Raw genomic sequence first — 12,309 nt, 5'->3', positions numbered from 1 at the left:
TGAGTCTTGCACAAAGATGTTATCTTTCTGGGACTTCCCTTCCCCCAGGGAAGCCACTCATGGACTTTTCTTCTCCTTCTCCAACCGGGAACCTCCTGCTGCTCCGCACTCTCACATAACATCACTCTCCAACTTTTCTCTCCAGCCATTCTTGTTTTACAGTCTCCTCTCCTCTCTTTCTCTTCAATTTTGGGTCAGACTGGCAGCATGTCCCCCAGCAACTCAGGATGTGGGTGTCCCCCTAGGGCTATAGTCACCAACACCTACAAACCAGGCGGACTAATAGGACGGGTGTCTCTACATCTCCCCACAACAGCTCTGGCTAGCAGCCAGGATAGCTCATCAGCCCACATGACAGTGCAGCTGCACTTCAAGGCTAAAACGGAGTCTCTTCTTTCCTTTTTTCTCTTCATTTACTGGCTCATGCCAGCACAACAGCAGCCATTCGAGACCACTAAAAACATATGCCACACAGTAACGTAACCAGATGGTAATGAGGGCATGTGTTACTGTAGCCAGATCTTGGTGCACCAGCCAAAATTGGAAAAAAACCTCTAGCCATGGCTTCCACCTGTTTTAGCAGGAGCTGTGAGTACAAAAGGCAACCCCACGTAGAACGCATTACAGTATGTCACAGTGTGACTGGGTCTTTTTCGCAAATCTGCTTCTTCAAGGGCAGCAGAGTTAACACTGGTGGTTTGTTTGGGTTCCACTTCAGACTTTTCTGTCGCATCCAGACCCTTACAGCTTCTGGACAGTAAGTTAAGGTACCAGGGACATCTCTCACACAATCTGGGTAGCAGCGTTAAGCTTGATATCATGAGCACGCTGCGGACACTGTTCCGCAAACTATCAGAGAACCTCTTCCAGCAACCTCATGTAGATACTGAAGGACAGGGAGGAAGGAGCAACCCCTGCAACACCCCACATGACAGAGGCCACCAAGATAACCTCTATCCCTCCCACTGACTGGAACCACCTATTGAGGGAAAAGCAAAGCCATGGCAAAGTAGGCTTCTAATTCCCAATCCCAGAATTAAAGACCTCCAAACAGAACGGAGCTTCCTAAAATTAAATGAAACTTTCTAAGGAAGTGCAAGACGCAGTCTTAAGTTTACAGGTACAAGCTTACAGATGAATTCATCGAAACTGATCTTGGGTTATTTCCTGGGCACAGAAAACATAGAATGTTGAGTATAAAATGACAAACGATACCTCAACGTAGTCCCTGAAGAGGTAGCGTCTGTATTTATCTTTCAGCTCCTCACTAGGTAGCAATGGAAACACAAAATCTTCTGGGGTCCGAAGCAAACAATCCTGAGCCATGCAGGAGACACCTAGGGAAAAAAAAAGCCAAAAGGGCTAATGCAAAAAACAGAATGACATCAGAGGAATTTTTTTTTTTTAAACTCCAAATCCCCACTATTCAGCTTCACAGAATTTCTGGAAAGCTGGTCCTGAAAAGACTATCATCAGAAGTGCTCATCAGCAATGGAAAACTTTCATCTTGATCAGAGGCAGTTGAAAAGAATTCAGTGGGAACAGTCCACTCTAAAGAAGATAGGATATAAATTTCTGGGAGACAATCAAAAGGCCCGAGAGACAGCTGTTGGGATTGACTGAAATCCCACAACCCAAGATAAGATCTGCTACTATCAAAAGAAGGCATAAAAAGGATGCAAGACATTCCCCTTGAACTGCTCCAAGATGATGAGAAGATTTACCAGCAAGAGAAAGGGAGTAGGCAGAGATACCAGGGTACCCCAGAAGAGCCAAATGACCCATTGCTTTGAACTTACCAACTCCCACTCCATCCTTGACAAGTACGGTACAATGCTGCTCCCAACAGCTGCGGCAAAACTGATGCTGACAAGCTAGAGATAACAGGTTTTCCTTTCGAACCAACTGCATGCATACTGCACAGTGCTGGGAGGAATGTACCACGGCCTGAGAGAGAGAGAGAGTGTGAGAGAGTGAGGGGGGGGGGGGAGAGAGAGAGAGAGAGAGAGAGAGAGAGAGAGAGAGAGAGAAATTACTGACAAGAAAATGGAATTCCAGTGGCCTATTTAAATAAAATAAATGCCCTTAAACATCAACAGTTTGGTGAGAAAAGTCATAATCTATTATATTTCAAATTCAGTTCCATTCTATGGCCAAGAGTAAGCAGTCCCTTCCTTATGCTACCTGCGTAGCCCAATAACCACACAAGGGACATTAAAGTGACTACTCCCTCATCAGCTTAATTTCAAATTGAGCAACTCTCACTGAGGAAGAATCCTGCAACCTGTTATACTTCAAGACCAGCAAAGCAGCTCCACACCTTTGCCAGAGCTATTAACAATAATGACAGTTCCATTAACTTTACAAATATTACCTGCAAATATATAGCTCATGTAAAACAAAGCATACTAATGCTGTATGAGCTGTCCCATCCTAAACTATTTGTACAAGACAAGGGAAACTGTGTTTGAGGGGTTGGGGGCTTCCAACCTTCCAAAGAACAGCAGGAGGACCTCCAGTTTGGTAACATCATATGCAGGGAAGGACAATTTTTTTCTCCCACACCTCTTTTTCAGATTTGAAATTATGGGGATGGGAGCAGATGGCCTATAATCTGCTCCAATTTACACCCTTAAAACATCCTCAAATCCTGAAAAACTACCTAAAATTACATTATTTATTTACTTAGTTCTGGGAGGGTTAAGAATAGAAATAAGGCTAGTTTCTGTTCCAGAGGCCTTATATTCTCTTTTGCATCCCAACCTTAATTTTGAATACTAAATAAAAATAATACCACAACCAAAAGTTGGCCATTTTGTCAACAAATTCTGACAGTGTAATTCAGGATGCTGAGTGGGAGGGCACAGGCAACCTAAAGGTTGCCTATCCTTGTTCTAGGAACTGTGTTAACCAGATTCCAGCTAATTATTATTTATGGTATACAATGAGAGGTTCTAACTTCTGTGTGTTACATGTCACTTCATTCATAATACCAGTAGTCCTTGGTTAACAGTGGCAATTGAAGTTGCCATCGCCAAACGACGCAGTCATAAAACGCAATGCCACATGATTGCACTGCTTAGCCACGGCAGTCCCAGCTGTTGTGCTTAAGCAAGGACCATGCAGGTTGTTAAGCAAGGACCTCCTGCAACCACGACTTCTGACTTCCTGACAGCTTCCTCACTGACTTTGCTTGTGGAAAGCCGGCAAGGAACGGTGGAAATTGCGATCACACGACCGCGGCTTGCTGCAATGTTGCAATCGCAAGCTGGGGACGCTGCGACGTCTGGAACTCTGAGGACTGGTCATAACGACCACTCATTCAGTGCCATCGTATGTTTGAATGGTTGCTGAACAAGTGGTCATTAAACAAGGACTACCTGTATGCAGTACAAGATAGATATAATTGCAAGGATTCACAATCAGTAGTGACACTTGCACAAATTCATGTCTCCATCAAGAGCAATAGCTCCAACCATAACAAGCAGAGGTCTCCATTTAATGAGAAAAGTCACTATTACTTTGTAATACTGGTATATTATTACTATGGGCAATTATGTTTTCCTATTTCAAAAACCTTGATAACAATATTTTAAATTGCACAACTCTGTTTAGAGCACAGTGGAGATACAAGAATGCTTTGAGCAGAAAGTATAATATCTCAGTACTGTAATTAATCTTATTTGGAATAAAGAATAACTGTATAGCCGAAGTCATGCCAATTCAACTGTACTAGTCCAGAGAGATGCACTTGCCCTGTCTGTTTGAAAGTGAAAAGGCTGCCTCTTTGCAGGGGTGATTGTTCAGTTAGGTACCTTATAACAATTCACAGCCTATGGTAACTTTATTCAAAAATTATTCTTGTAACAATAGGAATTCAGGAGTAATTCTTCAATATGAAAAAGGAAAATAATTTTTAAAACAGGTAGAAATGTGTCACTAATACTATAGAATTAAGCAATGATTTAAATCTGAAGTGGCCTTGAGACCTTCCTTGTAGGGACCATCAGTGTCAATTGTCCTAGGATGGAGTAGCTACCAATATCATCCAGTCTGCCATTAAACAGCCACTTCTATCATATCTGCCCCTTATGCTAATGATAAATCAATTCATAGCTAATGCCTGAGTTATTTTGCCTCCCTGTTCCTTCTCTCTCCTTCTGTGTGTGACTGCAAGCCTGGGAAGAGGGCTGGCTTTCAAGCTACTCTGGGAATCTCTCGGACTGAAAAGCAAGGTCTGAACATTTTCAGTAAAGCAAGTCAACTGAACAAATATTCATTCCAATTCTGAAGATCAAAATAGGAAATTGAGACTAGACTACAAACTCTGGTTCCTGGCTTCATGTCCAAATTTCTAAATCCCCCAAAGCATATTCTCTAATGCAGAGTTCCTTGGTATATTTATTCCCCTGTATTAAAATTCAGCAGAGATCAAAGTAGCGGGGGGAAAAAACACGTATTCAAAATACTAAGGTTTTAATACCAAGCACTTTAGAACTTCTAGTCACTCACATGTTTGAATGAGGCAGGCTGAACCCTTGCTTCCACTAGCAATTGAACTGAATTAGCTGTGTGCCTGAAAGCCAGAAAAAAAATTAAACTTTAGACAGACATAGGGCCATACCTGTGAAATTAATGAACTCAACAGGTCACAATCTTAAATCAATACATAATCAACTTCTCCTGACAAAGCCAACACATGGAGGTTAACAAAAAATATTACTAATAATAAAATCTAATGAAGAATTACCAATATCATAAAGCAATTATCCTAGAAAATAAAAAACACATAAAATACAGACATTAGCATAAAATCCAGTTGATAAACATTATAAAACTAATACGGAGGAAAATTGCAGGTAAACAAATATATTTCCATGTTATTTTTAAGTTTAGTCAGAGTAGCGTGTTGAACTAGGGGGGAAGGAATTCCAAAGTGCTGGGAGCTGCTACCAAGACAGCCTGTTAGTATCTAGGCAGGCTCCTTCTGGGGCAGCATGTGTAATACGCAGATTGTAGCTCCTGGGATGCAACATACTGGGGCAATAATTCATTTAAATAAGTGGGGCTCAACTGTATGGAGATGTACAGGCAGTCCCTGGGTTAAGAATGTCCAACTTACGGACATCTTGTACTTATGAACGGGTTGCCTGTTACTAAAAATGGCGGATGGAGTTGTCCTTCGAGCCAACAAATTGCTGAAGCCACACGTTTTTAATATACAGCCTGTTTTCAGCGGTTCATGAAAACATTGTGTGGCTTCAGTGGTTTGTCAGCTTGCGGAAGGAGAATGCCGTCCACCATTTTTAGTAACAGGCAGCCTGTTTGTAAGTACAAGTTCCAACTTACATACAAATTCAAATTAAAGACAGGCTTAGGAATGGAACTCATTCTTAACCCAGGAACTGCCTGTATACTGAATAACAAGCACCCTGAATCTATCTTGGAAACCTACTGAAAGGTAGCGCAAATACGTTAGGACAGTGGCACTTGCTATCATCTGAAAGCACATGATGAAGCATGGCCTCTGCATTCTGGACCCAACTGCAATTTCTGGGTTTTCTTCTAAGCCACTGCCACCAGCACAGATTACATCAGTCTAAAAGAAGGTAACCAATGCATGGTTAACAGTAGCCAAGTTGGATATTTCCAAAAAGGAGATCAGTTGATGGTTCACATGAAATTGGAAGTAATCTTAAACACAAGTTCAAAAGTAAAGATATTTTAAGAGGAAGTGAAGAATTACCAAGCAAAATGCTGTACAGCAAAAGCGGTAATTTTTCAGCTGAGATCATATCCAGTGTTGTATGGCTACACTCAAAAAATGGGTACAGAAATAACAGAATGGGGGGACAGTTCCATTACAGAAGAGTTATGAGTGAGACAGAGAGAAATACTTATATATATGCACATATTTTAAGTTTACACCATTTGGAGTACAGGTAGTCCTCGACTTATGAGCATTTGTTTAACGACTGTTTGTACGACAGCACTGAAAAAAGTGAATTGCGACCAGTTCTTACACTTACAACTGTCACAGCGCCCCCAGGGTCACGTGATCAAAATTTGGGTGCTTGGCAACTGGCATGTATTTATAATGGTTGCAACATCCAGGGTCACGTGATTGCCATTTGTGATCTTCCCGGGGAGTGGGGGGGTTTGACAAAGTCAGTGAGGGATGCCATATTTGCTTAATGACCATGTGACTCATTTAACAACCACAGCAAAAAAGATAATAAAATCAGGTGTGACGCACTTAATGACTGCATCGCTTAGCAACAGAAGTTCTGATCCCAACTGTGGTCATAAGTCAAGGACTACCTGTATTTTTCAATGGTCAGTTTTCCCTACTACTCCAATCTTAATGATACTGATACTATTCGAAATCTGACTTGTTACAAAATTCAGCTGTGTGATTTGCTACCCAATTCTGGAGGATGTTGAAGAGGGAGCTTCACATCAAAACCTCAGGATGGTAGAATATGTAGCCAGACATGTTAAATTCTCCCACTGTATAGGGCCAGGTGACTTTAACACCTTTAGCTATAAAGGCAGCAGAGATAGTTCTTCTTACTGATCACTCATTCAGCAACCATTCGAAGTTACCATAGCATTGAAAAAGGAGATTTATGACTGGGCCTCAAAGTTGCAGCCATCGCAGTGTACCTGTGGTCACGTGATCACGATTCAAGCGCTTGGCGACTAGCATTCATTTATGACAATCACAGCATCCTGCAGTCATGTGATTGCCATTTACGACCTCCACAGCCAGCTTCCAACAAGCAAAGTCAATGGGGAAGCCGGCAGGAAGTCGCAAGTTGCAGTCATATAACATCGTCCATAACGAGCTATGGTGATTCACTTCACAACCACAGCTGGAACAGATGCTGTAAGTGGGCATGGTCATGTGATGTTTCACTTTACAACCGTGTCACTTAGCAATGGGGTTGCTGGTCCCAACTACGGTTGGTGAAGACTACCTGTATATAAAGTGAATTAATTTTTCAAAATGCTACATATAAGGCAATAAACAAAGTTTGTATCACTTTTCTCATTCATTTCATTTCTGGAATAACCCACATTATAGGTTTCACTATGGCAACCTTACAAGCAAGTCCGTAATTTTAGAAGGGCAAACAGAGAGATGCATTTCTCCATACTCTGACCCATACATACAGTGTTTTTTTACAAATTTTTACAAGATTCTAATAAGAGAAACAATATTTTGTATCTGCTTTTATAGTAAAGAATGAAAGGCTATTTGCACTACATACAGATTGATCAGATGCTTACCTTTCCAAAATTTCTGAGATTTGCCAATGGAAGCTAACTAATACAAGTTTGGCTACTGCATGAGATACCTAAGGAGGGGGAAAGAAAAAATGGATTGATGAACAGAACAATTCCAAAGCATTCAAGAACTGCAATTAATCCATCTCCATTGAACTAAATTTATGCTTTCACAATCTGAACAACGTTCTTGAGGAAAGTTGAAGATTTCTTCCTATTTACTGTTTTCCCATTATGTACCATGCTTTTCAATTTGGTATCAAGTTTAATAAAAAAAACACTTGATGTCCAAGAGTGTATATAGTTCATTCCAGTTTCCCAGTTTCCCAATACTAAATGGAAGCCCAAAGTCAGTATTCTGAAAAGTTATAGAGCATATGAACATTGCTCTTTTCTTCTTAATTAGGATTTACTGTAGAGATAAGCAACAGGTGGCTCACCACATACAGTATATTAATAACTGGGACAGAAGATTCACCAGGCTTTCCTATCTCAGCCAAACTGCAGCACAGTCCAAGTATTCATTGACAGCATTCACACTACGTAAAATGGTTTTGTTTGGCTTAACATAGTATGGAATCCTATCCCTGTGCTTTGTAAATCGTGGTTTGTGGCTTAGCATGTGTGAAACTGAAAATCATGGATTTTGCATGGTTAAACAAATCCAATCTGTTCCCAATCAGAGCAAATGTATCTAGCAGAACTCTCACTGGAATATCCACATATACCATTATAGCTCTTTCAATAATAATGTAATTTTTTTCATTATTTGTAACTATGCCATTTTTATGACTTTAATCTTTTTCTGAGTACTTATTACTATGGAACAATCTGTGCTAAATACAAGATGCAAAATTTGTACAAAAGACACGACTCATTGCTGGGACTTAGGATACAATAAACTGGAATGAGAAGAACTAGGTAAAGAAATGAGTCCAGAATTACCCCACCTGATCAGTAGAAGCAACTATTAGCTGTACAGTAACTTGGCCACCTCTTAGGGAACTGCTAACAATCTGTGTTTCTCAAAAGCTATGAAGTTTGTACTTGGCACTAGTAGCTAGATAAAGGGAAAATATCAGATATTATGTTTTATGAAGTAAATACAGATTAATATTCATAAAAGACTCCCTGGTTACACTATCAAATCCTGCCTATATGGAGAAATTGAAAATGTGTTTCGTATATGCAAGATCTGGAATACATACACCATGAAAGCACAGCATTTGTCACTCCAAGAATCTCAGCCTGTTTTCAAACTAGTGTTTTGTCCTCTGAGCTGCAGTGGAAAGTCTAATGAGTGCCAAGCAGTCATGTACCTCTTCAACGACTACGACTGAGTTTTGTCCTTTATTCCCCCCATTCTGAATTTCAAAAAAGCTTCCAGAAAAGCTTCAGAAGAATCACACACACAGAAGAATACAAACTGAAGCAATTTACATATTTCATACTATGACCAGAAATTAAGGTTCTCTGTGTTAAGCAAGTACGCTAACAGATAGAACGGCTTACTAATACAAATGACCTGACAGGCAAGTATGCATTTATTACACAATAAGCGATTTAGCATCTGAAGATACTACTAGATGCATACAAAGGGATTTGTATCACAGAGTACCTACAGATGGCATGGGTAGTCCAGATGCTTGCAAAACTGATTAATTAAAAAACTGCTAATGAACATCTATGTTTTTGTTCTTTTATTGTTGTTCCTTGCTTTTAAAGTTGTAAACCACCAAGTGTTTTGAGAAGTTGGGTGACCTCTAAATTGTAAAATTACATTAATTTAAATTAATGTTTTAATGCCTCAATAACTTGAAATAGCACCTACAATTTTGATAATCAGACCTGAAAAAGTTTTCTGCAGAACTAGAAAAGTTTCAGAAAAGGAAAACTCAAATGACTTAACTGCTGGATCTCCCTTATGCTTTTTAGCTTAGAAAAACAATCAGCTAGGAAAATTATAGAGAAGTTTTGTGATGTATGTTGCAAGGAAAAAGCTGACTGGGGAAAATTCACAAAGATGAAAAACACAGCACCAGTAATGCTTGAATTACTATCACAGTATGTTAGAGTGACAACCAGTTTGAAGGGCTTTAAAAGGATACACTTTTAAAGCCCTCCAAACTGGTTGTCATTATAACACACACAGTAATTTCATGGAGAATAAGGTTACAGGTCTTGATTCCTACAGTTGCTGGGAATGTGAACAAGGGAGTATTACCATGCCCATATTCTACTTATAAGCTATAAACATCTGGCTGGTCATTGTGAATATAAAATACTAGGGCTTGATTTGATCTAGAGCAGTTCTTTCCTTCCTATTTCTTATTAAACCTTTTTATCATTTTGTTTTTCAGTTATCCTGATTTCCATCTGGAGGCTAGGTTTACTCCTATGAACATACCTGTATGACAATATGCCCACCAACTTCAAAACCACTGCCCTGAAGATATGCAAATTTGGAGTATATAAATACAAGCAAACCACAATAAACCCATGTACTGTAATGCAACACCATAATATATAATTCTGATGTGAATTTTGGCATTAAGCCTCTGAGAGTGAAAATTGAAAACTAGCACAAGTAGAATAAAGGAATTGTTTTAATATACTAAAGTGCACATAATGGCCCTTTACTCTTTTAATTTGACAGTTTGCTCAACTTAAATGCTGTAGACTTTAACCATTTTCCAAGCTACCATTAAGAATAGCTGACAGACAGTAATTTCTAACTTTCTTTACAGCAGTTATAAGTACAATCATACATTTACCTCTTACTCTATGGTTACAACATAACTCTCAGTTTATCTCCATTCCAATCGGATGCTACTTCTTTATATTTTCTTTCTCTTTTTTCTGCACTTTCAGCTTTGTCTCCCCCCCCTTTTCTTTTCTTTATTCTACATATTAGTTTTTGTTAGTTTTTATCTTTATTAAAATCCTAATAAAAGTATATATATAAAAAAGAATAGCTGACAGATTACCACAATCTCCTTGCAGGAATATTGACAAGTTATTCAGACAATTCCCCTCTCTATGCACTAACATCAATAGCTACAAAATGAGTTTTCAGCAAAGCCTAAAAGCAGGAACCTTGAAGGGATTCATGAATCAGAGCAACAACAAAATAGAATTAAAATAACCTCCTGTGCATGGCTGACTTCCTCATTCCAGTGAAGAAACTGCATCACATTTCAAATGGATTTTTCTTTAAATCTAATCATATAAGGCTGCATAGTATGTAGCACCCCAATGAAACAGCTTAGATCCTTCTGGCAGTATTATACCAGACTTGTCATCAAACCAGCCTAGACATTCCAAGCCTTCACCATCCAACTTTATTTTATGCACGGTGATACAGCATATTCAAGCTTGAGACTTACAAAAATAAAATAAAATTTGCTTTTGAGATTCAGTGGAATAATTGTCAGGCAAAACAGCTAGATCTTGCCCTGTCAAGTCAATCTGGTCTACAGAGGCTCCGGCTCCAAATCAGTGAATTCCAGGGTTTACTGTAGGCTGCTTGTATGAGAATATCTCAAGTACAATTTAACAAAAGCAGATATTATTAAATTAAGCTTTCCTTTTTAGTCACAACTCTGCAAACATCCTTTCTGGATAATAAAAAAAACAAACAGTATACTAAAATAATTATCTAATTGCTTAAACTTCCTCATACTGAATTTCTTTAATTTAGTTTTCACAAAACATTTATCATCCTCTTTCCTGCTGAGGTGAGCATATTAATAACTCAATGATGGACAAGAGCAAATTTGAAACTGTCTTGCAGAGAATATCAACTGTCCCAAAACAGCAGGGAGAACTGGTAAACACAGACACAACTGCTGATAGGCAAATAAATTAACAGAGTAACAACATGAATCTTGAGAGGAAAAGTACCACAGCACTTAAGCCAACTACATTCAGGAACTTACCCTTTCCAGAAAACAAGTGACATGCATGTACACATATGGAACCACACATCTTAATTATGTCTTGATCAATTTCCCAGAATTTGGTGAAGCAGAATTGCACCTGGCCCATCATTTTTAATTTAATTTTAAGATGTTTTAAGTTCTGATAAAATAATTAGAGATGTAACAAAACTATTCTGTACAATACAAAATTTAGTGATAAGAAATTCAGCTGCTGGTGTCTTTAAAAGTTCATGGCAAGCCATTACAATGCGTTAAGATTATGCCAGATTGGTCAGCATAAGTGCCAAATAGTGGCAGCAATTTATAAATGTAATTCTTTTGGGTGCTTGCTGCAATGGGGCATATCAGTTTACTGATTAGTCTAGTTCCTAAGAAGTATTCACAAATACCTACAGACTACTGCTATTTTCAGTTTAGTTTGCCAAGAAATTACTTTTTTTCCTAGAGAACAATTAGTCATGAGGAGGAGACAACAGTGCCCACCTCTAAACAATCCATTTGTCATAGTACTGTAATTATAAGGTTGTATAACTCAGTTTGCTTTGTTTGAAATATGTGATTATTACTTCTCAAAATAGATGACAAAATATCTTATTGCTGGATTGGAACTTCTAACGTTTATGCATGTCATTCCCCCATAACTCTGGATCTATTTTACCTTCATACAATTTGCACGGCATTTTGGGTTTCCTTTTCTATAATCATTTCTAGAGATCAAGATAGAGATTTCTAGAAATTATTACAGAATTTATATAGTAGCTAAGACTTACAAATAGTTTCTAGTTACACAGAGACCTCTTCAGTAACGCAAAGCACAGAACAAAAAGGTTAATTCCTATTTATACAAGTTGGTACAACAGAATATTTCTTTGTTATTCTGGACTCAGCATGAGTAATACAATCTACATAAACAGTAGCTTCAAACCTAAAAACTACCTGCCCACCACCAATTTCTGTAATGTCCCTGTTAATGAATAATAATCTTCTTTGGCTCCAGCCATAGTCACTTCTCCACTGATAAAGCATGATAAACATGACAGCCCGATTCAAAATAATGTCATAGGAAACAACACAGAAA

The 12,309-nt window shown here is 38.7% G+C and overlaps 1 protein-coding gene across 2 annotated transcripts in view; it reads right to left on the bottom strand.

Annotated features, from left to right (window-relative positions):
- Positions 1-12,309, bottom strand: part of ARIH2 (ariadne RBR E3 ubiquitin protein ligase 2) — a 38,049-nt gene that overhangs the window by 15,953 nt on the left and 9,787 nt on the right. For both annotated transcript variants that reach the window (XM_007439063.4, XM_007439062.3), the window contains exons 3-6: positions 7,294-7,361; positions 4,513-4,576; positions 1,800-1,947; positions 1,216-1,337 (exon numbers count right to left, since the gene is read on the bottom strand). In XM_007439063.4, coding sequence (XP_007439125.1) covers positions 1,216-1,337; positions 1,800-1,947; positions 4,513-4,576; positions 7,294-7,361 — 402 coding nt within the window. The remainder of the gene's footprint in view (positions 1-1,215; positions 1,338-1,799; positions 1,948-4,512; positions 4,577-7,293; positions 7,362-12,309) is intronic.

Source organism: Python bivittatus, unplaced genomic scaffold (assembly GCF_059951505.1).
Source record: "Python bivittatus isolate LINGU-HERP-01145 unplaced genomic scaffold, Pbiv_v1 ctg000080_np1212, whole genome shotgun sequence".
In the NCBI taxonomy this organism is placed as follows: Eukaryota; Metazoa; Chordata; class Lepidosauria; order Squamata; family Pythonidae; genus Python; species Python bivittatus.
Note: the sequence above shows the minus strand (reverse complement) of the source record. Positions and strands in the feature narration are given on the sequence as shown.